This window comes from Myotis myotis, unplaced genomic scaffold (assembly GCF_014108235.1).
Source record: "Myotis myotis isolate mMyoMyo1 unplaced genomic scaffold, mMyoMyo1.p scaffold_m19_p_19, whole genome shotgun sequence".
Classification (NCBI taxonomy): domain Eukaryota; kingdom Metazoa; phylum Chordata; class Mammalia; order Chiroptera; family Vespertilionidae; genus Myotis; species Myotis myotis.
Window position 1 is genome coordinate 41,354,226 of NW_023416323.1, and position 17,943 is coordinate 41,372,168.

A 17,943-nucleotide genomic window follows, 5' to 3' on the forward strand; every position below is an offset into this window, starting at 1 on the left:
GCCCGCTCCCAGAGAGCGGTCAGCGTTTGCTGCCTGCCTGCGGCTCTCACACCCCACACCCTTCTCCCGGCAACCCAACCCGACGCAGGGCACTGGCCAGAGGGGATGCTGGATGAACCCGCCATCTACTCCTGCTGCCTCCTCACACAGACTGTCAAAAAGAAAAGTCACGCCCTGGCTTGTGTGGCTCAGTGGATAGAGCATCTGCCTGCGGACTGAAGGGTCCCCAGTTCAATTCCAATCAAGGGCACAGGCCCGGGTTGTGGGCTCCATCCCCAGTGGGGGGCGTGCAGGAGGCAGCCGGTCCATGATTCTCTCTCATCATGGATGTTTCTCTCTCTCTCTCCTTTCCCTTCCTCTCAGAAATCAATACAAATATAAAAAAGAACAGTCAGGATAGCTACCGGGCAGCTCAAGCACAGGCGTTCAGGGGGCGGGAAGGGAACACAGCTTCTGGCCACTACAGATCAAGGTGTTAGCAGACGTGTGTGACTCAGAGACATGGAGGTAAGTGAATAACACCCCCACACCCCCAAACCACCCACAGTTGGAAGTGGCGGCCTCGGGGGAGGGAGAAAGTGGGGAGCGGGTGGGAGACCAACTTTTCGAACCCTTTGGCTTTAAAAGATGACAAGCCTGCTCCTCGGCCCCGTCCCCCTGCTCCTCCCTGTCTTGGCAGGGCCTCCCCCCTCCCTCCCCGACCCCACCCCACCCCTGGGCCTTCACGTTTCTATTTCCACAGGGGATTGCCTTGTCCCCTCCCCTGCAGTCCTCCGGGGCGACGCCTTGCCTGCTGTGTGAGAGCTGTTTTCCCGAAGTGGATTTTAGGAAAGTCCAGCGGTGTGATGGCACCGCTTCCAACTGCCTTGCGTGCTGGTGCCAAAAAGTCACGCTGGGGACGCCGCCTGCTGAGCATCGAAGGACAGAAACTCGGTTTGCAGCCGGAAGGGGGCAGGAGCGCGTCTGGGAATGGACACACCAACAGGCCACTGGGTACCTTCAACAGCCCCTCCTTCCCTGTCCCCTGGATGCTGGCATTAAACATCGGCGTTTTAAAATCTCTAAGGGATCTCTCGTCGACAGCGTTTTAATCCCCTGTTTTCAAACAGGAGCTAGTTACTTGCTTTAGAAACATACACACCTATTCACAAACTAACGCTCTTTCCAGACGGATCCTGTGAGATCAGTCTGTTTGCGGTTTTAAATGGGGGGGGGGGGGGGCGTGTGTGTGTGTGTGTGCGTGTGTGTGTGTGTTGACAAGCAAGAAGTATAAAGCATTTTAGTTACAAGGGGATAAATGGCCCCAATTTAAGTCAACGCCGTCGCACTCCTGAGCTCAGTGGGTAACACACAGGGCACCTCCTCACAGACTTCACTGGACAAGCACAGAGGTAAGTCTACAACCACGAAGTGAGCGCCTCACGTAGTGATTTCAAAGAAAATATCTCCACCCCCAAAAAAATGGCAGCCCGGGGCTGCTAAGGTTTAGGGGGCTCGCTGTGTGAACTCTCCCCCGGCTGCCCCGCACCCCTTTTCCAACCAAACTCTCCGGTGGATTTTTCCCAACAAAATCCCGGCAGCCCTGCGTTCTCGGACCCGGAGCTGCACCCGACCTCTCACCAGCTTCCTCTTTGCTCACCAGGCGGCCCCTCCTACTTTCAGACGGAGAATTATTCTTTTTTATTTTGGGGGGGACGATAACTTATTTTTAGAGAGAGTTTTAGATTTAGTTGCTGCCATTACTGAAGGGTCTTTAAGGGATCGAGTTTGAGGTTGCAGGTGGTGGGGAGCTATCCGTATAACTGGGGTTTTTTTCCATCTGTTTTGTCCAGGGTGGCGTTTTCTAAACGCTGGAAATCGGGGAGAAGGGGCCGGGTGGTTTCAGATGGCCACGGGGCCTTTATGATCCTTCGATCCTCGCCCGTACCTCGCAAGATGAGGCTTCTCAAGCAGCTCCTGAAAATGCACCTAAGACAAGATAAACCGGAGCCGTTTCTGTTTAGATCACTCGGGTTGGAAGAAAAGGGCCACCACGTGGCAATACTGTGTAACAGCCCCGCTTGGGGGGAGCTGGGCCGCACCGGGCAGCCACGAAGGGGCATCTGACGTGTTCGTGCAGCAAAGCTACTCGCAAGCCAAAGTGTGCACCACAGAATGCATGGTGGGGAGTGGCAGAATCCGGCAGGGGACGGCTCCATGTAAAAGCAAAGACCCCCGCAAAGTACATATGTGCAGACATGTTTATGTATGTCCACGCATTTTGTTATTTATTGATTTAAAAGAGAGAGAGAGAAATTTGTTCCACGTATTTACACATTCATTGGTTGATTCTTGCATGTGCCCTGACTGGGACTTGAACCCACAACCGTGGTGTATCGGAATGACACTCTAACCAACGGCGCTGCCCAGCCAGGGCTGTAAATGCGTTTTTTAAATCTGGGCTACATCCCAAATCACCAACGTGGCCGGCGTGCGGGAGCTCCGGGGGCCGAGGGGGCAGGGCAGCAGACCCCTGACCCAGGTGCCCCCATGTTGCCTGCGATCCTTCCCCGTGGAACTCACACTCTGGGGAGGTGGATCGCTCACGCGCCAACTTCCCACGGGAGAGACGTATCTAACAGGATTATGCTTTCTGCTTGTTTGTTCAGAGAGAATTGCCAGTGGATGTGTAAGAAGCGAGAACATACTTTCAACCATAAAGATTTTAAAAAATAATAATGAATGTGGGAGAAGCGAGCGGGCTGGAGCGGGCGGTTGTCTAGACTCCTGTTCACGCTGACTCAGCCCGGGACTCTGTGCGCTTCCCGCTCGGGTGGTCCAGGCAGCCCCGGGGGCCCAGCCACGGCCACCAACTCCTCTGAGAGACGGTTTGGTGGCACGTGGCTACGGATCCTGCTTCCTCCGCTCTTGGGAGGAGCAAACCCTTTCATGACTCTAACGGGCCGTGCGGTGGCGCATCCCCGCGTTGCTCAGGACCCCCTGCATTAAAGCAAAGGAGAAAGCCGGGTGGGCCCGTGTGAACGGGAGGCCGCTGCCGGCCTGGCGGTGGCCGGGGTCAGGCCAATGCCTGCCTTCGCCCAGGACCTGGGTGGGCAGGAGGGCACAGCAGCACCTGAAGGCACCCCACGCCACTCCCGGGGGCATGAGGATGAACGCCCGCAGACGGGCCCTCGCTGTCGGGGAAAAGCTCTCCTGCCCACGCGGGGGCTGTCTTGGGAATGACCAGACGAACGAGGGAAAAGCAGCCGTTCAGGCGTCACAGAAAGGCTCGGACCAGAGGCTGTGAAGGTGAAGGAGAGCACAGAGCCTTTATTGAAGTGGGGTGATGAGGCGTGAGCCGGGGCGAGCCCTGGGGGGCAGTGGGGCGTAGAAATGCGATTTATAAAATTTTCAAGGCAAACGATGGGCATCTTTGAAGACATCGTCGTTAGCTTAAAAAAAAAAAAAAAAAAAAAAAAGCTCCCGGGATGCGATTCACTCATAGTTTCGATCACCGGTGCCCGCGGTGACGGGACCTCGGGACGTGTGGAGATTTCGTAAATCGTTTGTATCAAATCTCTCTTTTTTTTCTGGTAAACTCCTTCGCGCTTCGGCAGCGGTAACTAGACAAGACTGGGGAGCTCTCGAGACGACTCAAACCTCCAGCACCTCCCAGGAGTCCGCGCTTCTGAGCACAGAAGGCAACGCTGATCGGAGGAAATAAACAAGAAGGTTATTACACACAGACACGGGCTCGCCACGCCTCTAACGCACCGCACCGCATCTACGTCCAGAGTCCGCTAGGAAGCCTACCGCGCCTCCGTCTGGGACCCTGGCCCCCTCCCGCCCCGCCAGCAGGTGCGTGCGAGAGCCCGTGCTCTCTCAGGGACCACGGAGGCCTGGGGCGGGCCTTTGGGTCCCTTGGGGCGACAGGGCTTGCAAAAGACTCATGTTACCAAGGAACCCCTGGACGCCCTCTGTGGAAATCAGAGAGGGGGTCTTGAACCTCGGGGCTCAGTGGAGGGACGAAGAGACGCCGCAGGCGAGCTTAACCAGAGGCACTACTGACGGGCCGTGGGAAGGCGCGTGGGTGGCACGGAACCCGGCCTGGACGGGGAAGGCAGCTACACGCAGGGAAGGCGCCGACCACCAAGCATTTCTCTCTCATCTCACAGGTGCCCCTGCCTCGTCCATGGGAGACAGGACTGAACAGCCTTCCCCAGGCCTCCCCCGACCCGCACCCACCGTCCAGGTAACGGCCAGTTTTACTCCATGGCCGCTCTTTACATCAGCACCTTTAGGATAAACCAAGACTCCAGCCCGGCCAGCGTGGCTCAGTGGTTGAGCATCAACCTATGAACCAGGAGGTCAGGGTTCAATTCCCGGTCAGGGCACATGCCCAGGTTGTGGGCTCGATCCCCAGTGTGGGGCGTGCAGGAGGCAGCAGATCCATGATTCTCTCACATTGATATATCTCTCCCTCTCCCTTCCTCTCTGAAATCAATACAAATATATATATTTTTTTTTTTAAAAAAAAAGATAAACCAACACGCCTAATGAATTCACCAGACTGCCTGCCTGGCGGAGACCTCGCTGGCATCCGGCTGCTGTGGGAGAGGGAGCCATGGCCACAGGGAACTCACGGGCTTAAGTTAAACGAAAGAGGATGTGCAAATACCCAGCAACACTCGGCGAAACGCGCAGGTGGCGGCCACCTGACTCCCTTGCTGCCTATCAGCTGCTCCTGCAACATCCCGGCATTTCTCCCATCAAACCAATAGGCGCCTTCAGTCCGTAACCCCCACGGGGTGCACCACCTCCACCCCCGGGCACCCTCTCTCCGCAGCGCCATCTCCTTCCGCTGGTGGGCGATGGGCCAGGTTCAACCTGACAGCACAGACTTCAGCCGCAAATGCAAAGGCCGAGAGCTTAAGAGAGAAAAAAATGTGCCAGGAAAGAGCAAGCCAAACACGAGCAACTTATCAACTCAGAGCCGCGCTGGAGTAAATATTTGACTCTGGATAGCAAACAGGCCCGTTTCTAGGCAATTCTTCTGGTTAATAATTCTGTCAACATCCAATTCATTGAGCTCATTATCTCTGATGAAGAGAAGGGGCCTCAGGTGCCAAGTCAACACGCCTCACGAGGACACGCCTCACGAGGACACGGCCCACGAGGACACGCCTCACGAGGACACGCCTCACGAGGACACGGCCCACGAGGACACGCCTCACGAGGACACGGCCCACGAGGACACGCCTCACGAAGACACGGCCCACGAGGACACGCCTCACGAGGACACGGCCCACGAGGACACGCCTCACGAGGACACAGCCCATGAGGACACGGCCGAGTTTCCGCGCCACGTGAGTGATGTCGCAGTAGGACCTGGCTTGTCGTGCTGAGCACCAAGCAGCATGCTAACGTGTTCATAAATGTGAACACGGATTCTGCCCGCCATGTCCTGACAGAACGCAGGGCCTTGGCCTTGCAGTGTCGAGGCCGGGAAGGCACCTGCGGGCACGCTCAGGCCTGTGGGTCTCCGCTGAACGCGGCTCCGTTCTCTAAGCGTCTCCCGTGAACCACGCACGAGGGGAATCGGGAGGAAGCGTAGCTATGACACGTAACGTTCCTCCTCGGGTAAGTGTCATAGAGCCGTTCAGCGGACGCTTTGCTCACAGGGCGCCTCGTGGGAAGGCTGCCCCCGGCCCCGGCGGGCAGGTCAGTGGGTGCGGGAGCCGGCCGGAGGATCAGCTCTCCCAGCCGTCATCGTGGGCCGTCGGTGTCGGTCCCGGCTGGACTGGCAGCGCCGTTTTCATAGCCAGCATCTACCTTCTGAAAAGTTAGCTGAGAGGCCATGCATTTCCCACCAACACTCCTGATGAGTGACTAACACACTGAGAAACCAACAGCGTGCCCTGCCGGTGTGGCTCAGTGGATACAGCTTCAGCCTGTGGACTGAAGGGTCCTGGGTTCGATTCCAGTCAAGGGCACATGCCCGGGTTGCGGGCTTGATCCCCAGTGTGGGGTGTGCAGGAGGCAGCTGATCAATGGTTCTCTCTCACCACAGATGTTTCTCTCTCTCTCTCCCTCTCCTTTCCTCTCTGAAATCATTAAAAAATATATTGAAATAGCTCTACCATTTAAAAAAAAACAAAAACAACAGCATGCTAGGATGGAAGGGACAAAACTCCAGATTACTATCAAAACTGACATGATGGCCTCATCACTGACAAAAATACTAGCAAAGCTCTAGGGAGTTTTACAGAGTGACCTTGACAGCCACCCCCCCTCACGGGGGAGGTCATGGCCGTGAGCACGTCACAGCCATACCGCGTCCTGCCCGGCCAGTGTGGCTCAGCGGCTGAGCGTCAACCCATGAACCAGGTCACCAGTTTGACTCCCGGTCAGGGCACATGCCCAGGTTGTGGGCTCAACCCCGTGTGGGGCGTGCAGTAGGCGGCCAATCCATGATTCTCTCTCATCATTGAGGTTTCTATCTCACTCTCCCTCTCCCTTCCTCTCTGAAATCAATAAAAATGTTTTCTAACATTGGGTCCTGCCGCTCACAGCGGTCATACTCTCCTAACCTGCCCACAGTCTGGAAACCCCAAAGCCTAGTCCACAGGGCACGGCAAACACAGCTCACACGCAGCACTGCGTGGGGGAGGGGACGGGAAGAACGCACGTGGGGATCCGAGGCGCCAAAGGGGGACTGTTAACACTTTCCCTGCCGCCCATGCTCTGTCTGAGCCCAAGCACAGAACCTAAATGTTAATGGAGGTTCCAGATGCGGGAACAGTAAGACACACTTGCGACAGGACGGACGTACAGCGGGATCTTTAATCCTGAAGACCGGACCGCACGGCGGCTACGTGTGACGCCAGCCGGTCCCTGGTCCAAGCGAGAGCTGGAAGCCACGGGCCACCTCTCCGAGCGAGACACACGCTGAACCCAGCACCTTCACGGACACCTCCAGCCGGGAGGGAGAACACCCAACCTTTCTCATCAACACAGAACCGCCGGGTCTGGGCCGACGCCTCTGACCACGGCACCTCCAACAACCAGCATGTACATGTTTCTGATGATGCTTTAAGGAGCATCGACATGGACTGGGCACACACACATGCACACACATGGCCGCTGGCGGAATGGCCGGCAAAGGCAGGCCGTGGCTCGTGGATGCGGGCGGCTGTCTCCCTGAGGGACACGCACCTGGTGGGTCTGCCGAGTCTTTAGTATCAAGACTCGGAGGAGGGAAAAGGCGGGAGTCGCACGCACGGACGGGAGGCCGCAGAATAAATGAGCAGGCGAAGTGAGCGTCTTCAAAGTCTTTTACTTCGATCGAACAAGGAACAGCGCCGACGCCGTTCGCTGCAAGGCGCACAGTATTCACGAGAACAGTGCTGGTCGCTGGAGGAAATGCACGCGCCTCAGGCTCTCCTTCATGCTCTCTCTCTCTCTCTTAGAAAGATACTGTTTACCAAAAAGAAACGTCAGCAGTCCAGGAAAAACGATTTTCCCAATAAATGTACGAAAACCTAAGATTCCCAATGGAATCAAGATTATCTTCCCGCGATCACCACCTTGCAAACAATCACATGCTTGTGGGGCACGCCTGTCCGCACCCCAAGAGGACGTTCACGGTCGACAACGAGGGCGATTCCCTAAGAGAAACCAGTGCGGCCGACGGCACACGGGTCTCCGCAGGTACTGAGGGTCCGCAGTGGGCAGCTAACACTGAATTCCATTTTATTGTATAAATAATTGTTCCCTTAGCGGTAAACCGGAGTCTACACATTCGCAACAGTCCTAGGAAATAAATACTGTGATTATGCACACGACAGGTCATGACAAAACTAGTTTCGAAGAACAAACAGCAGCTCGACACCCTTGATAAAAACCCTGATCGGAATCAAATGGCCACCTTCAAATTTAAAACATTGTCAAGGTAACATCACATTGAAAGTCACATGGTTCGCACGACGTTGGAGTCTCCAGTTCTGGAACACGTTTTTCGGTTGTGAATTAAAATAAGGAACGTTGGAAATGGTTGATTTCAGGGATGACATCGGTTCTGGTCTGACTTTCGCATTATTTTCTTTATAAAAAGTTGCACTCAGTGTCCATTCATGGTCTGATTGGTCTTCAGTATTTCATTAGTGCGAATAAAAGAAACTCCTAAAAACCGACAGTACTTCATACGTGTGTATATATGTATACATAAAACAATCTCATCTCAGACATGGCTGTCATGGACAGAGCCACACACACTGATGCTAGACATGAGCGTTTCCACCTACAGACAGCGATTTCAAAATTTCACTTACATTCATTTGATCACAGTAAATATTCCCAAACTCAACGTGTGATGCGTGACAGAACATACATCTTGTTTGCACCCGAAGCTGACCACCACCGACATGTACAGTGTGATTGAAACAAGCCGATGTTTAAAAACGTTTTAATTCAAGATAACAATCCCATGGGAGGAGGCGGAAGACTGGGAGGACAAGAAGTATTTGGTCTTCGTGAGGCAATACAAAACAGACCATTATCAAAGACCATTTCGTTTGGAAAGATCGACAATACCAAAAGCATCAAGTGGATATAAGAAAATAGCTTTTGTCCGTGTGATTTACTTAAAGCTTTCAGGTAGGTATTCCCTCCCACGGGAGCATGAACTTTAAAAAAGAGATGAGAGACAGGCAGGCGCAGAGCCCGGGCTGGAGGCGCCGCGTGCAGAGTCCGCAGCCGGGGCTCGCGCGGCAGGTGGGGGACGGACATGTGGCCTCTCACCCGATCACAAGTTAAAAAAAAACCGCAGAGGAAACAAACATGGAATCTCATACCTGCCCACTGCCCAGCCGACAGCACGATAGGGAGCGGGTGCCAGTTCACGTTCGGAGATGGGCGAGCTGTTCAGTGTTTACACGTAAGTACATAGTACGGATATATATTCGTTTGTACAAAATAAAATCAATGTCATTTGCCACCATAAAAACCTTTACTCGAGGGAGGAGACGTGCTCGCGGCGGCCGGTCCTGGGGGCCCCCCAAGGTCATTCAACACAGAGAGTCGAGTGCGAGAGCGAGTCACGTCCCTACGCGTGGGTGTTAGGATGACAATTCAGATTATTTTGCAAACTAATCCTGAGAAAAATCTGTTTACAATTTAAACAGTAATGTTATGTAAAAAGTCTTAACAAATCCACTATTACAAATATCGATTTCCTATGTGGTCATCTATATATACACACAGTAAAATGGTAAATATATGCAAAAATATTTTAAAAACACATGCACAGACCACTTCCCCCTGGGAATCTGGGCTTCCTCTGAGGCCTGGTCTCCGCCCCCCGCCCCCCGACTGCTCCCTGGCTCTGCACGAAGCCAGAGAAACAGACCTACTTTACATTCAGGCTTGGGACCCGAAACGACCCTGTTGTAGCAAATGACTGATCGAACGAGCAGCCGCCCCGCTGGCGTGCGTTTGGCTTTTGCCGCCGTCAGTCTTCATGATCCGTCCGTGACGAGCCGGGGAAACACACAGTCGCTCAATCAACACGTGGCCGGCGCCAGGCTCCTGAACGGTCCCGGGAGGCCCCGGGCCGCTGTCCGGGCGTGAGGTCACTGCACACACAGGCGTCCGTGGCCCCGCCGACTACCTACAGAGGTCGGCGAGGGGGGCGTCCCTCTTGTGCTTCCTCCGCTTGCCGTGGAAGCACTGGTTAGCGGGTTTGCCTGGATGCGGCTTGTTTGCCACCAGGACACCATGGCTGGTGGGAGCTGTACCTGGGAAGCCTTTGCTGGAAGAACGGAAGAGCCGGGCGGGTCCGTGCTGCGGGAAGGAAGCGGGCAGAGACGTCAGTACCATGAGGCGCCCGCACGGCTCACCCCACCCCCGGGAGCTCTCAAGCCAGGGCTCCCCCCCGAGCTCCGGAACTGGCGCTCTGTCCCTGGATGCCGAGCGCAGACCCTGCCCTCCCCCCAGAGCAGGTGGGCGCACTCCTCCCAGGAGCCTGCCAGCCAGGACGCCACGGAAGTGGCCCCGGGGCTCCGACACCAGGTGCGCGGGGCTGGCCGCCCTCCTGCCGCCACCTGCCACGTTCACTGCCCCTCGGGGTGATCCGATCGGGCCTGGGCCTGAGGCCGGGCCGGTGAAGGACCTGCAGGTCAGCGGGGACATGCGTGACGGGCACGCCCAGCGCGGGGAGAGGTGGGATGGCTTCAGGCCGGGCCGGGAGCAAATGGCTTCTCTCCCATCAGGTGCAGTGCCCGTGATGATACAACTTCAGGCAACAAAACAGCTTAAAATAGAGGCGCTCTGAGGCCTTTATAAGTGAAAGCTGATGCCAAACACTGACCATTTCAGCCCAGGCACCTGCATCAGCCATGAACACATCCCAGGGCCTGCTATTCCCAGGTGTGCGCACGCGGCCACCAGTCACACCAAGCTGCCCCTGCAGAGACTTAGGTGCAAGGAGACCCTTTACAGCCGCTGCGGCCTCTCTGCTGAGTCTGGGATGAGGGTGGTGGGCCCGGCATCGCACCAGGACCAGGACGGGACGCCCGGAGGTCTGTGTCCCGGGCCCTGTCACGAGAAGCCCGTCGTGCAGTGCAACCTCTTAGAACCAAGCAGGTTTGCTCTTTAACCTGCGTCTCCTGCAAACCCACGCCGTACACATGTAACTGGCATGTAAGAAGCTGGACATGTGCTGCACTGAACGCTCAGTGACGCACATGTGTAACTGACATGTGAGGAATGACAATGACGCACACGTGTAACTGACATGTAAGGGACGACATGCTCCGCACTGGCTGCTCAGCGAGAAGCGTGCTCACGCACCTGTGACTTGCTGGCGCTGCTGGGTGTGGCGGGGGCCGGGGCGCTCTGCACCTTCCCCCCCGCCGGCGAGGCCTCCACGGCCACCTCCTGCGACCCCACTCGGCTCCCGGCAGACGGACGGCAGAGCAGCTGCTTCGGGGTTTTGCACGGCGTGGCGTCCGAGTCCTGACAGGTCGCACGGGTTACAACGTGGCATGTGAATGACTTAGTCAACGTTCAAAAAGAAACCCATTTAGGCTAAGTGCTCCCGGGACCAATTTAAGCATCTGGGAACTGAAGGACGCGCACAGAGGGCTTTACGAAGAGCGGTGGTTAAGTTTTCCTCCGAACACTGAAAGTGGCTCATTTCCCCAGAGGGTGGCTGTTCGCTCCTCCCTCCCGGGCACGTCTGCCTCCGCCCCTGTGTCTGAGTCCCCTGGCTCGGCGTGGTCCTCCCAGCACCCAGGTCAGCTCTGCCCGTGAGGCCTTAGCCCCGCCCCCCTACGCCGTGCAGGCGCTGTTGGCAGGGAAACGGCGTCCTTCCCGCATTCAAGCCCTCTGCCTCCCGCCTCCCCAGGCCAACATGCAGCACTGGGGGGCCGGCTCGGGTCTCAGTGCCGTAAACTCCATCAACCCGAGGGGAAGGGGAGCTGTGGGAGTGATCCCCAAAGTCCCCCGGGGAAAGGCGGAGAGCAGAGCAGGCTGCTGGGGGTGGGAGGGGACGCCAGGGCCGCTGACAGGCCTGCGTGGGTGATGGGACTGTGTCGGGATCAGCTGGTGACGGCTGCCCAGCACTGTGAGTGCACTGGAAGGAATCAGACGTTCTCAACGTGAACCTGACGTTACAGCCCAGCCGGTTAACACCCCACCAGGAGGCTCCGAAGCATCTGAGGGAGGGGCCTCGCAGAGCGACACACGCGCTCCACCTGCGGATGCCGACAGCGGCGGCCACTGCCTTAGACACCCACGGGGACCCCCGGGTGGGGGGTGGAGCCCGGGCAGGGTCACTGACGTGCGTGCTCGTGTGCGGGGAGCTTGTCGATTGTAACGACAGCGAGAAGCAGCGTGAACGTCTGAGATTCCCCAGCAACAACGCAGTGAGCGAGCCCCCGCCCGCGCCCGTACTCACGACGTCGCTGGAGCTGGACTGCGTGGTGGACGACGAGGACACGGGGCCCGACGAGGAGTTGGAAGAGTGTTTGTTGAGCGGCTCCGCGGTCTTGCCCCTGCGTTTCCCGAGGGCGTCGCTCTCGCCCGAGAGGCCCCTGTGACATTTCTCCAGCTGCGGGGGCTCCACCACCAGGGCGACACCGTTTCCTGAAGGGGGCGGAGAGTGGGAAACGTGTCTTCCCGCGAGTCACGCCCCGGGGGGACAGCGGGTGGCGACGGGGCGGGACTCACCGTTGCACGAGGGCTCGGGCCTGCTCGGCAAGCCCCACTGCTTGGAGATCCAGTCCCGGTAGGTGGCCACCTCGTCCGTCACCCTGATGATCCTGCCCAGGATGCTGCGGGCGAGAGGAGAGGGGGGTGAGCCTGAGGCCGGAACCGTCCGCTCGGGCGCCTGCCGAGGGGGGCGTTACCTCTCCGTCTCGTTGTTGGGGTAGTGCTTGGCGATGGGCGACACGGCGTGGCTCAGCACCACGTAGGCGTAGTCGAAGGCCTGCTTCACCTGCATGGCTCCGTACGAGCTCCTCCCGACGTCATTGCCTGGGGAGAGGGGCAGGTCAGAGGGGCCACCACCGCCCCTCAGGGCTCTGCCTGCCACGCGGGCGATCGGGGCCCCGGCGTGGACGTCCCGACTGAGCAGTTAGAACGGGCGCTCGGGCCTCCACGTGCTCGGCCTGCCAGGCCCCACCCCACAGGCTTCCTGCAAACAGGACCCGCCGGTTTCTCCTGCGAGACCCCGGGCGACATGCTCCTGTCCTCCCAGCCTGTGAGCACCGCCCACGGGGTCAGGAGCCCCGCACAGCAAGGCCGTGGAGCCGACAGTCTTTCTGCAGAGCGGGTCCCATACACGGCTCCTCAAGGAGGAAGCACACGGGACTGTTCAGTCACGAGACGCGCAGGCGGCCGGCAAAGGCCGAGGCCACAACTTCCCTCCCGCCCGCCCTGTCAGAGCTCTCGCCACGGCACAGGCGAGCGCCACGCCCGAGGCGACAGCGCAGGACGGCGGAGCTTCAGCCACACCGGGAGGCCCTGCTGCCCAGGGACCTCGGAGACGACGAGCACGCGGCCCCGGGAGCACGGGGGGACCACCCTTCTTCCCTCCCACCGCTCGACGCTGGGGCAGCGCACAGGCCACGCAGGACGGACGGGGAGAGGAAGCTCAAGGAAGACCAGCCGCCTCTCTGAACCCCTCGCTCGCTCCGCTCGGGAGTCTGTTACTGGGCCACGGCCCCGAGCACCCGAGGCCTCGCGCTGAAGCCCGGGGAGGGGGGAGGCCGGAGCGGGTAAAGGGTGATCGGTGATGGAAGGAGACGGCACCGGGGTGAACAGTGCCACGTGCAGTGACGGCCTGCAGAACTGTGCCCCCGAAACCCATGTAGCTGCTAACCATGTCACTGTCCATTAAACTAAAAAATAAAAGCCCTGGTTGGCAACAGCCTGGAATTGGGTGACGAGGACACGAGAAAGGAGACAAGTGGCTGTCAGAATGGAGACCAGACCCGCCCCAGCCACACCCACTCCCACCCACACCACTCCCCTCGCCCAGGGTCTGCAGCGTGTTTTCTGGTGTGTGTGTGTGTGTGTGTGTGTGTGTGTGTGTGTGTGTGTTTTCTTGTGTTCCGCTGGTGTGTGCTGACTTCCATGTATCTGCACGTGAGGTATTGTGATGAACAGAGAGCATCCACATTAGAAGCCAATCCTGAGTGTTCTGTGGGAACAGCGCCAACCGCCACGTGGTGACCACGCCGCGCCCCTCCCCCGCCCGCCCACGGATTCCCTAACTCAGTACCTGGCTGTAAAGGGTCCTCGATGTAGAGCATCGACGGCCTGTAGCCATCCAGCATGTTCTTCTGAACTTCATCTTTGGCCACATATGAACCCCCATCCTTTATCCGGATGCCAGTCTTTAAATAATTGAAGTGCCGTCCATATAATTCAAAAAACTCTATTAAGAGAACACCATAGTTTGTGTTGGGGATGCAAGCATCTTCCCTGGGATGTAACTACAACCAGAAGGAGAAGAAAAGAAGTTACGTTGCACGTCCTCTGACTTCTCTGGGGGGTGACACATGACATCTGACTTCTACCCCCAGCACTGCTACACAACACCCCGCCTCCCGGGCAGAGCGCGGGGCCACTGGGAGGCGGGGCGGACGGCGGCCCCAGGCTGGGCAGGGCTGGCCGACACGACGCCACGCCGAGTCCCGAGCAGGCCAGGCCGCTGGCAGCACTGGGCCCCATAAGCCCGCTCAGGGCGGCGGGACTTCCCCTCCCCTCGCCCCGCGGCAGGCCCAGCCCAGCGGGACTCAAGATGGGCGCTTAGAGGACATGGCTGTGAGGGGAGTTTCTACTGCTAGTCACCGTTACGGAAGCCACACCCCACCTTTAAAATGTGCAGTGAAAAATCTCAAAACAACAGAACACGTGGGATTAAAAACAAAGCAATATTCTTTCCCAGGGACTTTGAAATACTTGCTAAATTGCAAAAAGGTGACAAGTGTGAAGGGGAAGGTCGTAAGTGATCCGGGCAGCGGGCAGCGTCCCCCCGGGCCTCCCCGTGGTGTCCCCGTCGTGCACATGGGCCTGCGAGCCGGGCTCACCTGCAGGAAGCTGACCGCCATGAGGAAGAGGCTGTAGGAGCCGATGCCGCCCGTGAACACTTCGTTCAGGTCCCTCTGCAGCAGGAACTGCTTCAGCACCAGGACCAGGTACGGCAGCACCGGGTACTTCTGCAGGGGAGCGAGGCGTCAGCGGCCCTGCGCGGGGAGCGCCGAGCGTGCTCTCGTCTGAGGCATGAACGGTCCCCCGTTCCCAACGGGCGGGCACCCTTCCCGCCCCATCTGAAGGGCGACTGTAAAAGCAGCCTCAGCCACGGGGGAGCACGGGACGTGAGCACGGGACGTGCCCACGGCACACGGCGCCGGAGCCCGCGCTGCGCCCACGGCCGGCAACACCAAGCGCGTCTGATGACGGTCACTCCGGCCGCCACCGCGAGATGCTCAGTGGCAAACAGGTAAGAGAAGCAGCGCGGGGCAGTCCCAACGCCTCCAGCACCAAGTCAGCGGACGTCAGAGGGGCATTTCTCACGGGCAGCACCCCCAGGCAGACCAGGGGCCCCCAGACCAGAGAGGCCGGCCTGCGGCTCCCGGGGCGGGCGAGCCTTCCCCACGCAGAGGACGAGACCTGAGCCGGCGCCAGGGCAGTGCAGCCCGCGGCCCTCGGGCACAGCCTCACTCAGCACTCCCAGGAGCCAGGCCCCAGCTGTTCTCACGGCCCCCGCAGGGGTGGGTCACCAGGGATGCCCAGTTCCTCCCTGGCGCTAAGAACGCGACGCTTCCATGAGAAAGAAAGAAGTGTGGACTCCTGCAAGTCATGTCCGAGCAAGCAGGCAGGAGAAGGAACAAGTACAGAAAGCAGCACTGTTCGGCGAGACGGAGGAAGTCAGAAATAGTCTCTTTAAATGAAGGAAGCCTGTCCGTGTGGGTAGGAAAAAAACCTCCAAAAATATTAAGTTAAAAAAAAGATAAGGATGGCTCAGTTGGTTAGAGCGTCATCCCAACAGGCAAAGGTTGCAGGTTCAATCCCCGGTCCGGGCCATGCAAGAACCAACCAATGAATGCAATTTAAATGTAACAACAAATCAATCTCTCTCTCTAAAAATCCATATAAAATTTTTTTAAATTGTGTTTTTTTTAAAGCTTATACTGAGCGTACAGGGTGCCATTCCTTTTGTTAAAAATCTAAGAGGAGAATAAACAAGAAAAAAAAGTTGATGATATAAAGCCACTCTAAGCCTGTAGGGTGTAAGGTAAATTTCACACCAGTAAATTTTTATTATTCCTATTAACTCAATTGGAAACATTTCTGGGAGAAGAAAATTTACGCACAGCCGGCACCTCCCACAGTGTGGGACTGGGGCTGGAATTCCTCTCTCTCTCTCCTATACTCCGAACGTGTACACAAGAATAAAGAAGTTAGCGTGCTGCTTATAAAACAGGGAAAGGCGAACCCGTAGAGCTGCTAAAAAAACTGTCAACGTCAGAAGAGATGTGGGCGTAACCACAGCAGCCTGACGCTTCTGCTCAGGTGTCCTGAGGGCGGGGCCCGCAAACTCTCCTGAAGAAAAGTCTCCCCCAACAGCGGGAGGAGCCCGAGGGGCCGCCTTCAGGCGCCGGGGACTGAAACCCAGAGCAGTCGCCTGGGAGGGCCCCAGGCTGAACTCTTACGATCCGATCGGCGATCGGCCGGCGTGGCTCAGTGGTTGAGCGATGACCTACGACCCAGGTCACGGTTTGATTCCTGGTCAGGGCACAGGCCTGGGTTGTGGGCTCGATCCCCAGTAGGGGGCGTGCAGGAGGCAGCCGGTCCATGATTCTCTCCCATCACCAATGTTTCTCTCTCCCTCTCCCTCCCCCTTCCTCTCTGAAACCAGTACAAATATATATTTAAAAGACGGACAGCTTTTGCCCCCAGCGCGGCTCCCGCCCTCCTCTCCCACAAGCAGAGCAGCTTTCTCAAGTGCGGCTCTCACTCGAGGCCACGTTGTAAGTGACTGATTCTTGGGGGGCTCCGGAGAGAAGCGCTCCCCAGCGATCACATGCACCTCTCTCATCGCCAGGACAGGCCCTCCCGCCACGCCCAGCGTGGCCGCAGCCCGGCGAGTGTGAGCCCTGACCTTGGTGAAGTCTTTGATCAGGTCCGCCGCCCGCACGCCGTTCTGCACGTTAAAGCTGATGTCCACCTTCACTTCCGTGAAGGAATCTGTTAACTTAATGATAGGCACCTGCACGGAGAGAAAGGGAGCATTAAAGCGCTTTACCCAAACCAGAGGCAAGATCAGGGCGCAGGGTGAACAGCGTGAGGCCCCACCCCTCTCGGGACCTGAAACAGGATGTCCTGAGGACTGCGCACCCCCCTCCTCGCCTTCCAGAAACTTCCCTCTGCGCAGCTGACGCTTCCCCCCACACCGCGTATCCTGTCGCTCCTACGGCTGAGTTTTGACACCCAGTGACAGAGCCCTTCCTGACGCCACGTCTGGGGAAACAGCTTCCTACTCGCTGGCCGCCAAGCAGCCAGAGGGGCCGCGAGGCTGAGGCACCCACAGGCCCCTGCATCACGGTCAGCGTGGCCAGGAGCCCGAACAACCCAGCCGGAGGAGTGAAACGCAAGAATCATCCCCAAATGGAAAATGACGATTTTTACGAGACGTGTGGGATTCTTCATAAGAACAAGAAAAGCTCCGTGTGCACCACATGCGAGAAAACGCGGGCGGCACCCCGTAGTCCCAGCCGCCCGCCGCCAGGCTTCCCAGGGCTGCCCAGGCCGCTGTGCCAGGACATCGCGTGCAGATGCCCGCGGCAGCTCCCCGACGGCCAGGCCAGGATGGTGAACATGGGGCACGACTTATAGAGCGTGTTACGGCCCGTGTCCCAGACACAGACTCGGACGGAGCAGAGCAGCCCCGGCTAGGCCGCTGGGAACGCCCGACAGACCCTGGGCTGGCTCTGCTCTCCCTGAACAAATCCCTGCAGGGCCCGCGGGCTGACGGTGCCCTCTGAAGGGAAGGTGTGACCGCAGGAGGCCATCTGTGTCACACACGGCCATGCGCCCGGCACGGTACCCACTGACGGAGAGAAGGCACCGAGTGCCGGGCCCTCCCAACCGACCCCACCCAGGCAGGCTGGGGCGTGAGGGCGGTGGGCGAGGGGGACTCACGGTGGCTTTGTCCAGGACTTTCACCGAATCCTCGTCGGCGACCTTGTGCTTCCGGAGAGCTTCCTCCAGGGTCCAGAGAGGGAGGTTCTCCCACTTCCCGAACACCACGAGGTCAATGTCACTGGGCAGAGCGAGAGGGGCCGTTCCCCTGAGCAAGGCCCGCCAGCCTGAGACCCTCACACTGCCCGCTCCCCCGGGCCCCGAGGAGGGCGCTGGTGACTTTAAAGCCGCCTCCTGAGTCATTTCACTCAGGCC

At 58.1% G+C, this 17,943-nt stretch overlaps 1 protein-coding gene across 2 annotated transcripts in view; it reads right to left on the minus strand.

The window, feature by feature from the left end:
- Nucleotides 1-3,570: 3,570 nt before the first annotated feature.
- TENT4B (terminal nucleotidyltransferase 4B) overlaps nucleotides 3,571-17,943 on the minus strand; it is a 45,411-nt gene continuing 31,038 nt past the window's right edge. Inside the window, exons 4-13 of one of the 2 annotated variants that reach the window (XM_036345530.1) lie at nucleotides 17,689-17,809; nucleotides 16,649-16,756; nucleotides 14,574-14,702; nucleotides 13,763-13,976; nucleotides 12,387-12,513; nucleotides 12,208-12,311; nucleotides 11,936-12,123; nucleotides 10,828-10,992; nucleotides 7,195-9,819; nucleotides 3,571-3,686 (exon numbers count right to left, since the gene is read on the minus strand). In XM_036345530.1, coding sequence (XP_036201423.1) covers nucleotides 9,643-9,819; nucleotides 10,828-10,992; nucleotides 11,936-12,123; nucleotides 12,208-12,311; nucleotides 12,387-12,513; nucleotides 13,763-13,976; nucleotides 14,574-14,702; nucleotides 16,649-16,756; nucleotides 17,689-17,809 — 1,333 coding nt within the window. In that variant the 3' untranslated portion in view covers nucleotides 3,571-3,686; nucleotides 7,195-9,642. Of the gene's footprint in view, nucleotides 3,687-7,194; nucleotides 9,820-10,827; nucleotides 10,993-11,935; nucleotides 12,124-12,207; nucleotides 12,312-12,386; nucleotides 12,514-13,762; nucleotides 13,977-14,573; nucleotides 14,703-16,648; nucleotides 16,757-17,688; nucleotides 17,810-17,943 lie in introns of those variants that run through there. The other variant, XM_036345531.1, reaches the window with a different exon arrangement.